This window comes from Salmo salar, chromosome 21, assembly GCF_965601325.2.
Source record: "Salmo salar chromosome 21, fSalSal1, whole genome shotgun sequence".
Taxonomy (NCBI): Eukaryota; Metazoa; Chordata; class Actinopteri; order Salmoniformes; family Salmonidae; genus Salmo; species Salmo salar.
In genome coordinates this window covers 6,796,123-6,813,785 of record NC_138311.1, presented here as the reverse complement: position 1 = coordinate 6,813,785, position 17,663 = coordinate 6,796,123, and the positions used below count along the sequence as shown (strand labels likewise).

The window sequence follows — 17,663 nt, the reverse complement described above, 5'->3', positions numbered from 1 at the left end:
TATCATCTGTGGCGTTGAGGCCGGTTGGACGTACTACCAAATTCTTTAAAACGATATTGAAGTCAGTTTATGGTAGAGAAATTAACATTCAATTCTCTAGCAACAGCTGTGGTGGACATTCATGCAGTCAGTATGCCAATTGCAGCAGGTAACCTAGTGGTTAGAGCATTGGGCCAGTAACCGAAAGGTTGCTAGATCGAATCCCCGAGCTGACAAGGTAAAAATCTGTCGTTCTGCCCCTGAACAAGGCAGTTTGTTCTGAAAAAGAATTTGTTCTTAACTGACTTGCCTAGTTAAATAAAGGTTAAAAAAATTAAATAATTGCATGCTCCCTCAAAACTTGAGACATCTGTGGCATTGTGTTGTGCAACAAAACTGCACATTATAGAGTGGCCTTTTATTGTCCCCAACACAAGGTACACCTGTGTAATGACCATGCCGTTTAATCAGCTTCTTAATATGCCACACCTGCCAGGTTTATGGATTATCTTGGTAAAGGAGAAATGCTCACTAACTGGGATGTAAACAAATTTGTGCACAAAATGTGAGCGAATTAAGCTTTGTGTGTGTAGGGAACATTTCTGGGATCTTTTATTTCAGCTCATGGGACCAACACCTTACATGTTGGTTTATATTTTTGTACAGTATAAAACACCACTGAATGGAATGAAGTCCTCATGTTAACTCTACCACCGGCCCAAAATACCCCTCTCCCCCTGCCCTGCGCCAAAGAACCCCCTCCTTGCTTCTCTTCCTAGTAATACGCCGCTGCCCAGCACTTCTCCCCAAACTAGAATCCCACTCTCTCCCCGGGTGGCTGTGTGTGTGGTGTTCCTGTACCTGCAGGAATGGAATAAAGTCCTCTTGTTCCAGGTAATTACAGCCAGGTTTGGCCAAGAGGTGTACAAACTTAGACACGTCGTCATGACAGGTCTGCAGCATTCTGGGAAGGAAAGAGGGAACATATGGTTTCAGGGTTTTTCAGGGTCTCGCTCTCTCCCTATTTTCTCTCTCCATCAGAGAACACTTCAGAGAGAGTCTGAAATCATTCACCTCTGAAGTGGCAGTGCGGGTTAATACATTCTGAAATTAGGATTCTGAATTGACGCTGGGTCACGTGTTACAGCAGTGATGATGACATAATGGAACTTTCTTTTTTGAACCCCCTCAGAGCCATGAGGTAATGTCAGAGGCCATTCCACTCCAATTCTCTAGAGACTCACACATGATTAAAAAACAGTACGCTTACAACACACAACCAAGAGAACAGTCCAGTAGAGTACAGTACATCTTAATTTCTCCAAGAGAAACAGTGCCTTCGGAAAGTATTCAGACGCATTTATTTTTTCCACATTTGTGACACCACCTGGATTCGGTCTTATGCAGCAACATTTGAAATTCTGTTTTTTTCATTGGATACAAGTAGAGACTCAGAGCTACAAAATGGTATATCATACACCGCATTTGAGGAAACAATGAGAAAGTAATTCTGCTTTGAAAGTTGGCCAACTTGTAAACTCTCTTTTGAGAAAACTGTCTTTCAATGTTTAGGTACTGCTGTTGGAGAGCCCTTCTTTGTCTACACCCATTCAGCATTGTTCACACCCTCTCACGCATTAGCCCCACCCATCTCTTTAAGGGTTGATCCAACCGTTCTGTACTAACTTGCCAGCAACATCCAGACATCTAAGAGAGCGAGAACAGCTCACTGAATATTACTCGCCCTAGCAGAGCCGCTAAGCTGTTATGTTATCCCGAGCGTTGTTGACTGCAACTGTGCTATCAGATTGTCCATTCGTAAATACAGAGTGTTTCGCGTTCAGAGCGCACACACACACACACTGGATGCTCTGGCCAATAAGTAGGGTTGATCCGAAAGCTGTGACCTCACAACGACAGTCAAGCACTCAAGCTAACTGGCTAACATTGGCTAGCTACTTCCAGACACAATGAGAGAACTCCCCACACTGACCATTTTACTCACCCTAGCAGAGCCGGTTAGGCTGTTTTCATGTTATCCAGAGCGTTGGTGACTAACTGTGCTGCTGGCAACAATTGAATTACGCTTTGTTGATGTTTACTGACACCGGACATAGGCAACGGGTGGTGAGCGTTCAACAATTCATCAGTTATTCTGCACTCTGGCACACTAAGACGAGAGTCTTTTGTTAAGAAATGTAGCTAGATAGCTAGCTAGGTAAACAATGAATCCCAACGCATAACGTAACGATAGTTAGCGAGCCAGCCAACAGTACATTAACTTGAAATGAAAATACTTTGTCAAAATTAGAAACGCGTAATATCTGAAAATGTAGCTAGCTGGACTATCTTACCCTTGGTCTGAAATCGGAGTAGATAGCCAGAGCGAATTTACCAGCTAGTACGTCTAGCAACAGTTGCAGTGACATTCTATTGAAATTGATACTTGCATGGAGTCTTTTAAGACAAGTATCTAGCTAGCTAAACAATGGACCATCAAATCAAATTTTATTTTATCACATACACATGGTTAGTAGATGTTAATGCGAGTGTAGCGAAATGCGTGTGACCATGCAGTAATATCTAACAAGTAATCTAACAATTTCACAACAACTACCTTACACACACACACACACACACGTAAAGGATGAATAAGAATATGTACATATAAATATATGGATGAGCGATGGCCGTGCGGCATAGGCAAGATGCCGTAGATGGTATAGAGAACAGAATATACATATGAGATGAGTAATGTAGGGTATGTAAACATTATATAAAGTGGCATTGTTTAAAGTGACTAGTAATACATTTATTACATCCAATTTAATTATTAAAGTGGCTAGAGATTTGAGTAAGCATGTTGGCAGCAGCCACTCAATGTTAGTGATGGCTGTTTAACAGTCTGATGGCCTAGAGATAGAAGCTGTTTTTCAGTCTCTCGGTCCCAGCTTTGATGCACCTGTACTGACCTCGCCTTCTGGATGATTCCGGGGTGAACAGACAGTGGCTCGGGTGGTTGTTGTCCTTGATGATCTTTTTGGCCTTCCTGTGACATCGGGTGGTGTAGGTGTCCTGGAGGGCAGGTAGTTTGCCCCCGGTGATGCGTTGTGCAGACCTCACTACCCTCTGGAGAGTCTTACGGTTGTGGGCGGAGCAGTTGCCATAACAGGCGGTGATACACAATCGAGAGCATGTCGGGCTGTATCTGTAAAAGTTCTTCACTTCTTCACCACGCTGTCTGTGTAGGTGGACCGTTTCAGTTTGTCCATAATGTGTACGCCGAGGAACTTAAAACTAGAGGTCGACCGATTAATCGGAATGGCCGATTAATTAGGGCCGATTTCAAGTTTTCATAACAATCGGAACTCGGTATTTTTGGACGCCGATATGCAAGTCAGTTAAGAACACATTCTTATTTTCAATGACGGCCTAGGAACGGTGGGTTAACTGCCTTGTTCAGGGGCAAAACAACAGATTTTTACCTTGTCAGCTCGGGGATTCAATCTTGCAACCTTACGGTTAACTAGTCCAACGCTCTAACCACCTGCTTTACATTGCACTCCACAAGGAGCCAGCCTGTTATGCGAATACAGTAAGAAGCCAAGGTAAGTTGCTAGCTAGCATTAAACTTAACTTATAAAAACACAACATCAATCATAATCACTAGTTAACTACACATGGTTGATGATATTACTAGTTTATCTAGCCTGTCCTGCGTTGCATATAATCGCTTAGGTACACGTTGCTCCAACCATAAACATCAATGCCTTTCTTAAAAATCAATACACGAGTATATTTTTTTAAACCTGCATATTTAGTTAATATTGCCTGCTAACATGAATTTCTTTTAACTATGGAAAATGTGTCACTTCTCTTGCAAACAGAGTCAGGGTATATGCAGCAGTTTGGGCCCCCTGGCTCGTTGCGAACTGTGAAGACTATTTCTTCCTAACAAAGACAGCCTACTTCGCCAAACTTTAGCAAAAGCGAATTTGCGAAAAAAGCACAATCGTTGCACGACTGTACCTAACCATAAACATCAATGCCTTTCTTAAAATCAATACACAGAAGTATATATTTTTAAACCTGCATATTTAGCTAAAAGAAATCCAGGTTAGCAGGCAATATTAACCAGGTGAAATTGTGTCATTTTGTGTTCATTGCAAGCAGTCAGGGTATATGCAACAGTTTGGGCAGCCTGGCTCGTTGCGAACTAATTTTCCCGAATTTTACGTAATTATGACATAACATTGAAGTTTACAGGAATATTTAGACTTAGGGATGCCACCCGTTAGATAAAATACGGAACGGTTCCGTATTTCACTGGCAGGAAAATGTTTTGTTTTCGAGATGATAGTTTCCGGATTCGGCCATATTAATGACCTAAGGCTCGTATTTCTGTGTGTTATTATGTTATAATTAAGTCTATGATTTGATAGAGCAGACTGACTGAGCGGTGGTAGGCAGCAGCAGGCTCGTAAGCGTTCATTCAAACAGATTTGCCAGCAGCCCTTCGCAATGCATTGCGCTGTTTATGACTTCAAGCCTGTCAACTCCCAAGATTAGGCTGGTGTAACCGATGTGAAATGGCTAGCTAGTAGCCGGGTGCGCGCTAATAGCGTTTCAAACGTCACTCGCTCTGAGACTTGGAGTAGTTTTTCCTCTTGCTCTACATGGGTAACGCTGCTTCGAGGGTGGCTGTTGTCGATGTGTTCCTGGTTCGAGCCCAGGTAGGAGCGAGGAGAGGGACGGAAGCTAAACTGTTACACTGGCAATAACATAGTGCCTATAAGAACATCCAATAGTCAAAGGTATATGAAATACAAATCGTAGAGAGAGAAATAGTCCTATAATAACTACAACCTAAAACTTCTTACCTGGGAATATTGAAGACTCATGTTAAAAGGAACCACAAGCTTTCATATGTTCTCATGTTCAGAGCAAGGAACTTAAACGTTAGCTTTCTTACATGGCACATATTGCACTTTTACTTTCTTCTCCAACCAAATTTAAACCAAATTGAATATGTTTCATTTATTTGAGGCTAAATTTATTTCATGTATTATATTAAGTTAAAATAAGTGTTCATTCAGTATTGTTGTAAATTGTCATTATTACAAAAAATAATAATAAATAAATTACAAAAAAAAAGTGTTTTTCAAAATCGGCATCGGCTTTTTTGAGGTCCTCCAATAAATCGGTATCGGCGTTGAAAAATCATAAAATCGGTCGACCTCTACTTAAAACGTTCCACCTTCTCCACTACTGTCCCGTCGATGTGGATAGGGGGGTGCTCACTCTGCTGTTTCCTGAAGTCCACAATCATCTCTTTTGTTTTGTTTACGTTGAGTGTGAGGTTATTTTCCTGACACCACACTCCGAGGGCCCTCACCTACTCCCTGTAGGCCGTCTCATCGTTGTTGGTAATCAAGCCTACCACTGTAGTGTCGTCTGCAAACTTGATGGTTGAGTTGGAGGGCATGCATGGCCACACAGTGATGGGTGAACAGGGAGTACACAGGAGAGGGCTGAGAACCCACCCTTGTGGGGCCCCAGTGTTGAGGATCATCGGGGTGGAGATGTTTTCCACCCTCAGCACCTGGGGGTGGCCCGTCAGAAAGTCCAGGACCTAGTTGCACAGGGCAGGGTCAAGACACAGGGATTCAAGCTTAATGACGAGTTTGGAGGGTATTGGTGTTAAATGCTGAACTGTAATTGATGAACAGCATTCTTACATAGGTATTTATCTTGTCCAGATGGGTTAGGGCAGTGTGCAGTGTGATTGCATTGTCTGTGGACCTATTGGGGCGGTAAGCAAATTGGAGTGGGTCTAGGTTTTCAGGTAGGGTGGAGGTGATATGATCCTTGACTTGTCTCTCAAAGCACTTCATGATGACGGAAGTGAGTGCTACGGGGCGATAGTCATTTAGCTCAGTTACCTTAGCTTTCTTGGGAACAGGAACAATGGTGGCCCTCTTGAACCATGTGGGAACAGCAGACTGGGATAGGGATTAATTGAATATGTCCATAAACACACCAGCAAGCTGGTCTGCGCATGCTCTTAGGACGTGGGTAGGGATGCCGTCTGGGCCGGCAGCCTTGCGAGGGTTAACACATTTAAATGTTTTACTAACGTTGGCTGCGGTGAAGGAGAGCCCGCAGGTTTTGGTAGTGGGCCACGTCATTGGCACCGTTTTGTCCTCAAAGCGAGCAAAGAAGGAGTTTAGTTTATCTGGGAGCAAGACATCGGTGTCCGTGACAGGGCTGGTTTTCTTTTTGTAATCCGTGATTGACTGTAGACCCTGCCACATATGACTCGTGTCTGAGCCGTTGAATTGCGACTCTACTTCGTCTCTATACTGACGTTTAGCTTGTTTGATTGCCTTGCGGAGGGAATAGCTACACTGTTTGTATTCGGTCATGTTTCCGGTCGCCTTGCCATGACTAAAAGCAGTGGTTTGCGCTTTCAGTTTTGTGCGAATGCTGCCATCAATCCACGGTCTCTGTTTGGGGAAGGTTTTAATAGTCACCGTGGGTACATCACCACCAACGCACTTGCTAATAAACTCGCTCACCAAATCAGCGTATACATCAATGTTGTTGTCTGAGGCAATCCGAAACATATCCCAGTCCACGTGATCGTAGCAATCTTGACGCGTGGAATCAGATTGGTCGGACCAGCGTTGAACAAACCTGAGCACGGGCGTTTCCTGTTTTAGTTTCTGTCTATAGGCTGGGAGCAACAAAATTGAGCCGTGGTCAGATTTGCCAAAAGGAGGGCGAGGGAGGGCTTTGTATGCGTCGTGGAAGTTAGAGTAGCAATGATCAAGAATGCTGCCAGCCCGGGTCGCGCATTCGATATGCTGAAATTTTAAGGAGCCTTGTTTTCAGATTAGCTTTGTTAAAAATCACAAGCTACAATAAATGCAGCCTCGGGATATGTGGTTTCCAGTTTACATAGAGTCCAAGGAAGTTCTTTAAATTTTATTCCATAATCACAACACATGACGTTACTACCCTGCATGAATCTGCAGGTAGCTAACCAACCAGTTCTATAGCTATAACTAGTCAAGCAAATGTGTCTGATATACAAATAATAAGATCATACACAAAGTTAGCTAGCGACCCAGACAGCTAACATTAGCTAGCTAACAGCATACTTGAAATGAAACATTCTGTCAAAATTAGAAACATGTAATATCTGAAAATGTAGCTAGCTAGACTATCTTACCCATATACATCATGGTTGGACACGAATCCTGTCTGATGCAATGTATGGTTTCCCTTAGTTTGAAGATGTAATCAAGACTGGTGTTTTCTCCATCTCCTTAGCTATCATACTCAAATTCCACTGATTTCAAAACTCGGTCCCCCAGAAAGTGAAGAGCATACACAATGTTAGCTAGCGAGACAGCCAGCTAACATAAGCTAGTTAACAGTACACTTTAACTTGACATTAGATTTATGCAGTTTTACTACTAGATATATAAAAAATAAAAGTGCCGTTCAACACAATTACCTAGACATACTGACCAGCTCCAATAGACAGAGGCGTGCTATATGGCAGACCAATCCAAACTCATCTCTTGGCATGTCCAGCCTACTCATTATCTCAGGCAATCATGGCTAGCGGGAAGGTTGCTCACTTTTTCTGTGACTAAACCAACTAGGCTCGTGCATCTTGTTTCCATTGATCATCCTTGAGATGTTTCTACAACATAATTGGAGTCCACCTGTGGTAAATTCAATTGATTGGACGTGATTTGGAAAGGCAAACACCTGTCTATATAAAGGTCCCACAGTTGACAGTGCATGTCAGAGCAAAAACCAAGCCATGAGGTCGAAGTAATTGTCCATAGGCACAGATCTGGGGAAGGGTACCAAAACACTTCTGCAGCATTGAAGGTCCCCAAGAACACAGTGGTCTCCATTATTATTTAAATCAGGGGGAAAGGGCCTTGGTCAGGGAGGTGTGCAAGAACCTGATGGGCACTATGACAGAAGTCCAGAATTCCTCTGTGGAGATGGAGGAGAACCATCAGGCCTTCACGGTAGAGTTGCCAGACGGAAGCCACTCCTCAGTAAAAGGCACATGACAATCCGCTTGGAGTTTGCCAAAAGGCACCTAAATACTCTCCGACCAGGAGAAACAAGATTCTCTGGTCTGAATAAAGCAAGATTGAACTCTTTGGCCTGAAAGCCAAGCGCTACGTCTGGAGGGATCCTGGCACCATCCCTACGGTGAAGCATGGTAGAGGCAGCATCATGCTGTGGGGATGTTTTTCAGTAGAGGGACTGGGAGACTAGTCAGGATCGAGGCAAAAATGAATGGAGCAAAGTACAGAGAGATCCTTGATAAAATCCTGCTCCAGAGTGCTCAGGACCTCAGACTGGGGCGAAGGTTCACCCTCCAACAAGACAACGACCCTAAGCACACAGCCAAGCCAACGCAGGAGTGGCTTCAGACAAGTCTCTGAATGTCCTTGAGTGGCCCAGCCAGAGCCCATACTTGAACCCGATAGAACAACTCTGGAGAGAACTGAAAATACCTGTGCAGCATCGCTCCCCATCCAACCCGACAGAGCTTGAGAGGATCTGCAGAGAAGAACGAGAGAAACTCCCCAAATACAGGTGTGCGAAGCTTGTAACGTCATATCCAAGAAGACTCAAGGCTGTAATCACTGCCAAAAGTTCTTCAACAAAGTACTGAGTAAAGGGTTTGAATACTTATGTAAATGTGATATCATTTATTATTATTTAGATAAATTAAACATTTCTAAAACCATTTTTTTCTTTGTCATTTTGGGGTATTGTGTGTAGATTGATGACGGAAAAAAACTATTTAATACATTTTAGAATAAGGCTGTAACCTAACAAAATGTAGAAAAAGTCAAGGGGTCTGAATACTTTCCGAATGCACTGTACATGTAAACATTTCAAGTGTTTGTTTTTCAACCGTTTTATTTGCTATGAAAAAAATAGGACAAAATATTATTGGAAGACCAGTTCTGTGTACTCTTTGCTTAAGCTTTGACCATCACATGTGGCTACTGGTAGTTGTTTACAAGAGACTAATCGGACTATGGGTTGTGATAGTAGCTCTGTGGGGTCGGCTGGCTGGGTACAAGAGCCATTGTCTTACTTTCTCCACATGGCCACAAACTTGTGAACGGACACGAAGCCCGTCCTATCGCCTCCAGCCGAATTGAACAATGGAGCTTTCCAGTAGAGCGGACACTCGCACGCCTGGAGGGGGATAAGGGGGAGGGAGGGAGAAATAAGCGATTTAGACAAGTGTCCTCTTCTGTGCAGTTGAATGTCAGTTCACTTAACTATCCTTGACCGCTCACACGTAATAGAACTGTGTCAAACAAAATATTGTCCAGCTACACTCTTTAAGGGTTCAACATTATCCTCCATCAGGGTGAACTAAATGTTATTTTGTTTTACAGTGCTTTTTTGATTTTCTCTCTCCACCTTACAGCTGTCAGTCACTCTGCTCTGATTCCAACTAAAAACGTTTAATCCAGTCGTCAAAATGTGACACAGCGATTCCCTGGGCTGTTAGTGACACAGCAGGGGTTCGAGTTGGGCTGCCTGGGATGACTGGCTTTGACCTGAAGAGGATTCGATTTGGATTGAAAATGTCAATAAAGTGCCCATCTCCCACAGATAATAGTGGTGTTTCCCCTCAAAGACCTCCCTGAGGTAACCTGGCTGACGTTTCTTTCTCAACTCAGGTTCCCCCACAGGTCAGTGGTCACATACCTGGGGGGGGGGGGGGGCAGAAATAATATTTTCATGGGTTAAGAGAGAGAGAGAAAAACCACGTCTGAGCTGCAAACCTTCACTAAAGCCAGGGGCTAATTGCACTAACGAAAACAAATTTGCTGGGTGGCTGTGGAGCCTTGGCGCTACAAATCACCTTCTCACCTTGGCAACCTTCCCCATGTCCTCAATGGTGGCCCTTTCATTGGGGAATTGGGAAAATATTTTCTCGATCTTAGCAATGAGGCCGTCGATGTTGAGGTTGGCTTTGGGCCGCCCCCGCGGAAAGTAGAACTTTGGAATGCTTTCACTCAGCGCCGTGGGAACAGGCGCCTCGCTCTTCACCTGGGCCTGAGGAGAAACAGACAGGACAGAAATAGCCTGTGTTAGCATCAGTGGCTAACAGTATCTAACATTTAGGATCCACCGACACTAGCGCTGGCTAAAGTAAGCAAAGGCTACCTAGTCCTAATAAAGTAATCCACCACTGGCCCCGCCTCCATCTGCTTCATTAGGAAAACGACTCCCCCCTTCCTTCAACCAATTAACTAATGGCTTTCAATAAAGTTGTGTCAAGTGATGTTGGAATGTTCAAAAACACACCATTTACACTAAGAGACATTCTGGCAGGCACCAACCACCAGGATAGACTTCTACACAGAAGTCTACATCGAAAAAGCAACAGATGAATGGAATTACGTATCAAATTATCTGAATGAAAGCAGTGAATAATGTATGCTACGATCCAAGAATAATTGACAGCAGTGATCCATGTTTCAAATGCAAAGCTGTAAAATACAGCCTAGTGCATGACCTGAGATCAACACACAGAATGGTAAGTGAAAATGCTCTAGAAATGGTTGATCCAATGAATCATCTCCTGACAAGAGAGGCACAGTGCCATCAGAAAGTATTCACACCCATTGACATTTTCCAAATGTTATGTTACAGCCTGAATTTAGAATTTGTGTCACTGGCCTACACACAACACCCCATAATGTCAATGAGGAATTATGTTTTAATTCATTAAAAATGAAAAGCTGAAATGTCTTGAGTAAATATGTATTGAACCCCTTTCTTATGGCAAGCCTAAATAAGTTCAGGAGTAAAAATGTGCTTAACAAGTCACATAATAAGTAGCATGTACTCACTGTGTTTAACATGATTCATGTTAAATGACTACCACATCTCTGTACCCCCACACATACAATTATCTCCAAGGTCCCACAGTCAAGCAGTGAATTTCAAACACAGATTCAACCACAAAGACCAGGGAGGTTTTCTAGTGCCTTGCAAAGAAGGGCACCCATTTGTAGAAAGAAAATAAAAATGCAAAAATTGAATATCCCTTTAACCATGGTGAAGATATTACTTACACTTTGGATGACATACATACATACATACATACATACATACAACACGTGTATACACACACACACACACATATATATACACATACATACAACACGTGTATACACACACACATGTATATATATATATATATATATATACACACACACATATATATATATATATATATATATATACACACACATATATATACACACACATATATATATATACACACACACACACACACACATACACACACACACACACACACACACACACATATACATGGAAATCCAATTTATCAACCCATGGAGGTCTGGATTTGGAGTCACACAAAATTAAAGTGGAAAACCACACTACAGGCTGATCCAACTTCGATGTAAAGTCCTTAAAACAAGTCAAAATGAGGCTCAGTGTGTGGCGCCTCCACGTGCCTGTATGACCTCCCTACAACGCCTGGGCATGCCCCTGATGAGGTGGCGGATGGTCTCCTGAGGGATCTCCTCCCAGACCTGGACTAAAGCATCCGCCAACTCCTGGACAGTCAGTGATGGTGTGCCACCCCACACCATGACTGACCCACCGCCAAACCGGTCATGCTGTAGGATGTTGCAGGCAGCAGAACGTTCTCCACGGCGTCTCCAGACTCTGTCACGTTTGTCACATGTGCCCAGTGTGACCCTGCTTTCATCTGTGAAGAGCACAGGGCGCCAGTGGCAAATTTGCCAATCTTGGTGTTCTCTGGCAAATGCCAAACATCCTGCACGGTGTTGGGCTATAAGCACAACCCCCACCTGTGGACGTCGGGCCCTCAAACCACCCTCATGGAGTCTGTTTCTGACTGTTTGAGCAGACATGCACATTTGTGGCCTGCTGGAGGTCATTTTGCAGGGCTCTGGCAGTGCTCCTCCTGCTCCTCCTTGCACAAAGGCGGAGGTAGCGGTCCTGCTGCTGGGTTGTTGCCCTCCTACGGCCTCCTCCACGTCTCCTGATGTACTGGCCTGTCTCCTGGTAGCGCCTCCATGCTCTGGACACTACGCTGACAGACACAGCAAACCTTCTTGCCACAGCTCGCATTGATGTGCCATCCTGGATGAGCTGCACTACCTGAGCCACTTGTGTGGGTTGTAGACTCCGTCTCATGCTACCACTAGAGTGAAAGCACCGCCAGCATTCAAAGTTACCAAAACATCAGCCAGGAAGCATAGGAACTGAGACATGCATTTTTCTGGATATTTTTGTTGTTATTCTGTCTCTCACTGTTCAAATAAACCTAGCATTAAAATTATAGACTGATCCTTTCTTTATCAGTGGGCAAACGTACAAAATCAGCAGGGGATCAAATACTTTTCCCCCCGTGTGTGTGTAATATCTATAAGCATCCTGTTTGCAATAGGGCACTAAAGTAAAACTGCAAAAAATGTGACAGAAATTAACATTATGACCTGAACACATTTGAGTACCACCCTTCATATTTTCAAGCATGGTGATGGCTGCATCTGTCCAGTGATCCTGCCGACCAAGGCCGGGTCTGAGGAGCTATTTGGCGTAGCAGCTAGCATAGAAGACCTGACTACAGAACAGGACCTCTGAAGAACAGTTTGCAGTTCTCCCAGGGTCAGCTCGATGAGGTGATACAAGAGAACGGCAAGATGACAGCAATCTGGAAGTCATTGAGAGAGAGCATCAGTTCTGTGTGTGAATCAATGATAACAATGACGGATAAATCTGAATATCGAGGGACAATCGAGGCGAAACGTGGTCATGGGCAGAATCCCCCACGAGACCTTGACGGAGTCTGAGGACAAAGTGAGGGAAATGATCTACACTCAGCAAAAAAAAAAAAAGAAATGTTCTCTCACTATCAACTGCGTTTATTTTCAGCAAACTTAACATGTGTAAATATTTAACAAGAATCAACAGAGATAAACTGAACAAGTTCCACAGACCTGTGACTAACAGAAATTGAATAATGTGTCCCTGAACAAAGGGGGGGGGGGGGGGGGTTCAAAAATCAAAAGTAACAGATACTAAGTACTGCAGTGCATCGCCTCATGGACTGCACCAGTTTTGCCAGTTCTTGCTGTGAGACGTTACCCCACTCTTCAACCAAGGCACCTGCAAGTTCCCGGACATTTCTGGGGAGGAGAAGGCCCTAGCCCTCACCCTCCGATCCAACAGGTCCCAGACGTGCTCAATGGGATTGAGATCCGGGTTCTTTGCTGGCCATGGCAAAACACTGACATTCCTGTCTTGCAGGAAATCACGTACAGAAAGAGCAGTATGGCTGGTGACATTCTCATGCTGGAGGGTCATGTCAGGATGAGCCTGCAGGTCGGGTACCACATGAGGGAGGAGGTCTTCCCTGTAACGCACAGCGTTGAGATTGCCTGCAATGACAACGAGCTCAGTCCGATGATGCTGTGACACACCTCCCCAGACCATGACGGACCCTCCACCTCAAAAGCGATCCCGCTCTAGAGTACAGGCCTTGGCGTAACGCTCATTCCTTTGACGATAAACGCAAATCCGACCATCACACCTGGTGAGACAAAACCGCAACTCGTCAGAGAAGAGCACTTTTTGCCAGTCCCGTCTGGTCCAGCGACGGTGGGTTTGTGCACATAGGAAACGTTGTTGCCTGTGATGTCTGGTGAGGACCTGCTTACAACAGGCCTAAAATCCCTCAGTCTAGCCTCTCTCAGCCTATTGCGGACAGTCTGAGCACTGATGGAGGGATTGTGCGTTCCTGATGTAGCTCGGGCAGTTGTTGTTGCCATCCTGTACCTGTCCAGCAGGTGTGATGTTCAGATGTACCGATCCTGTGCAGGTGTTACACGTGGTCTGCCACTGCGAGGACGATCAGCTGTCAGTCCTGTCTCCCTGTAGCGCTGTCTTAGGCGTCTCAGTATGGATATTGCAATTTATTGCCTTGGCCACATCTGCAGTCCTCATGCCTAAGACACATTCATGCAGATGAGCAGGGACCATGGGCACCTTTCTTTTGGTGTTTTTCCAGAGTCAGTAGAATTCCTCTTTAGTGTCCTACATTTTCATAACTGTGACCTTAATTGCCTACCGTCTGTAAGCTGTTAGTGTCTTAACGACCGTTCCACACGTGCATGTTCATTAATTGTTTATGGTTCATTGAACCATGGGAAACAGTGTTTAAACCCTTTACAATGAAGATCTGTGAAGTTATTTGGATTTTTACGAATTATCTTTGAAAGACAGGGTCCTGAAAAAGGGACGTTTCTTTTTTTGCTGAGTTTATAAGAACTTGAAGATGGACCACAGGAAGATTGAGGTGGAGCGCGCACACAGGACTGGAAAACGTACCACCAGCCCAGGTGACAGGCCCAGGGCGATAGTGGTCAAGTTCCTGAGGTTCAAGGACAAGGTAGCTAAGAACTTGAGAGGAACGTATATTTTCCTCAATGAGGACATCCTGAAGCTGTGCGCCAGAAGAGGAAAGAACTTATCCCAGCGATGAAAGCTGACGGAGCACGTGGGGACATGACAGGCTCATTGTCCACCCTTCCCGCTTGGAAGGGATGAGAGAGCTAACCATATGGGTTCGTAGCACACACACCAACTTATTAATGGAATGCTGAATGTATATATTTTTTCTCTTGCTTCGTTTGCTCTTTTCCATCTCTGATAAGCAACCCAGGAAAGGGCTGAAAATAGCCCATATTAATAAATGGAGCCTTAGAAATAAGGTTCATGAAATCAATAACTTCCTAACATCAAACAACATTCATATATTAGCCATTTCTGAACTCACTGAGATAATTATTTTGATGATACAGCAGAAGCAATACAAGGACATAACATCTATAGAAGACACAAACAATTATGGGCAAGGTGTTGCCCTATTATTTCAGAGCTATACCCCTGTAATGCTTAGAGAAGATTGTATGTCAAGTAGAGGTCGACCGATTAATCGGAATGGCCGATTAATTAGGGCCAATTTCAAGTTCATAACAATCGTAAGTTGCTAGCTAGCATTAAACTTCTTATAAAAAACGATCAATCTTAACATAATCACTAGTTAAACTAGCACATGGTTGATCGACCATGTGCTAGTTTATCTAACGTGTCCTGCGTTGCATATAATCGATGCGGTGCCTGTTAATTTCTCATCGAATCACAGCCTATTTCGACAAACGGGTGATGATTTAACAAGCGCATTTGCGGAAAAAAAGCACTGTCGTTGCACCAATGTACCTAACCATAAACATCAATGCCTTTCTTTAAAATCAATACACAAGTATATCTTTTTAAACCTGCATATTTAGTTAATATTGCCTGCTAACATGAAATTGTGTCACTGCTCTTGCGTTCATTGCCTGGCTCGTTGCGAACTAATTTGCCAGAATTTTACGTAATTATGAGATAACATTGAAGGTTGTGCAATGTAACAGGAATATTTAGACATAGGGATGCCACCCGTTAGATAAAATACGGACTGGTTCTGTATTTCACTGAAAGAAAAAAACGTTTTGTTTTCGAGATTATAGTTTCCGGATTTTACCATATTAATGACCTAAGGCTCGTATTTCTGTGTGTTTATTATATTATAATTAAGTCTATGATTTGATAGAGCAGTCTGACTGAGCGGTGGTAGGCACTAGCAGGCTGGTAAGCATTCATTCAAACAGCACTTTCGTGCTGATGTGAAATGGCTAGCTAGTTAGCGGGTGCGGGCTTATAGCGTTTCAAACGTCACTCACTCAGACTTGGAGTAGTTGTTCCCCTTGCTCTACATGGGTAACGCTGCTTCGAGGGTGGCTGTTGTTGATGTGTTCCTGGTTCGAGCCCAGGTAGGAGCGAGGAGAGGGACGGAAGCTATACTGTTACACTGGCAATACTAAAGTGCCTATAAGAACATCCAATAGTCAAAGGTATATGAAATACAAATCGTATAGAGAAATAGTCCTATAATTCCTATAATAACTACAACCTAAAACTTCTTACCTGGGAATATTGAAGACTCATGTTAAAAGGAACCACCAGCTTTCATATGTTCTGAGCAAGGCACTTAAACGTTAGCTTTCTTACATGGCACTTTTACTTTCTTCTCCAACACTTTGTTTTTGCATTATTTAAAACCAAATTGAACATGTTTCATTTATTTGAGGCTAAATTTATTTCATGTATTATATTAAGTTAAAATAAGTGTTCATCCAGTATTGTTGTAATTGTCATTATTACAAATAAAAAAAATAAAGTATTTATTAAATCGGCGGATTAATCGGTATCGACTTTGGGTCCTTCAATAATCGGAGGCGAAAAATCATAATCGGTCGAACCTCTAATGTCAAGTATTATTGAAGTGTTGTGGTTGCAGGTTCACTTGGCACATCTGAAGCTTTTTCTTTTGGGGTGTTGCTATCGGCCACCAAGTGCTAACAGTCAGTATATAAATAATGCGTGTGAAATGCTTGATAGTGTATGTGATGTAAACAGAGAGGTCTACTTTCTTGGGAACCTGAATATTGACTGGTTTTCATCAAGCTGTCCGCTCGAGGAAACTTCTCACTGTAACCAGTGCCTGTAATCTGGTTCAGGTTATTAATCAATCTACCAGGGTGCTTACAAGCACTATAGGAACAAGATCATCCACATGTATTGATCACATTTTTACTAATACTGTAGAACATGTTCTAAAGCTGGATGCAGTAGTGTGGCTATAGCCAGGAAAGCCAAAGTTCCAAAAGCTGGGCCTAAAATACTGTATAAGAGATCACACAAAAGATTTTGCTGTGACTCTTATGTGGATGATAAAATATTTGTTGGTCTGATGTGATTAATAAGGCGCATCCAGACGCTGCACTTGATGAATTTATGAAATTGCTTCTTCCAATTATTGATGAACATGCACCTGTTAAGAAACTGACTGTTAAAACTGTTAAAGGCTCCATGGATTGATGAGAAAATGTTAAAACTGTATGGTTGAAAGAGATGGGGCAAAAGGAGTGGCTAAAAAGTCTGGCTGAACATCTGACTGGCTGACTTACTGCAAATTGAGAAATGATGTGACTAAACTCAAAAAAGAAGAAGAAACTATATTTTGAAGCCAATATCAATTATATAAAGAATTATGGGATTTTTTTTTAAAAGTACTTTAAATGAAATTATGGGCAGAAAGACAAATTCAACTCCATCTTTTATCGAATCAGATGGCTTATTCATCACAAAAACGATTTGATGTTGCCAATTATTTTTATGATTACTTCATTGGCAAAGTGGGCAAACGTAGGAAGGAAACGCTAACAATGAATCATCGTATTCATGCATAAAAAAAAATTAATAATAATGAAAGAAAAGCACTGCAAGTTTGAATGTTTTCAAGTTAGTGTGGAGGAAGTGGAAAATGTTTTGTTATTGATCAATATTGACAAACCTCCTGGCATTGACAACTTAGATGGAAAGCTACTGAGGATGGTATCCGACTCTATAGCCACTCCTATCTGTCATATCTTTAATCTGAGCTTGGAGGGAAGCCAAAGTAATTCCACTACCCAAGAGTGGTAAAGTGGCCTTCACTGGTTCTA

General features: G+C 43.0%; 1 protein-coding gene across 5 annotated transcripts in view; it reads right to left on the bottom strand.

Annotated features, from left to right (window-relative positions):
- The window catches only part of ppp2r3b (protein phosphatase 2, regulatory subunit B'', beta), a 65,880-nt gene that overhangs the window by 14,292 nt on the left and 33,925 nt on the right, over positions 1–17,663 (bottom strand). For all 5 annotated transcript variants that reach the window (XM_014163834.2, XM_014163832.2, XM_014163835.2 and 2 more), the window contains 3 exons: positions 9,916–10,101; positions 9,125–9,228; positions 841–943 (listed from right to left, as the gene is read on the bottom strand). In XM_014163834.2, the coding sequence (XP_014019309.1) occupies positions 841–943; positions 9,125–9,228; positions 9,916–10,101 (393 nt within the window). The remainder of the gene's footprint in view (positions 1–840; positions 944–9,124; positions 9,229–9,915; positions 10,102–17,663) is intronic.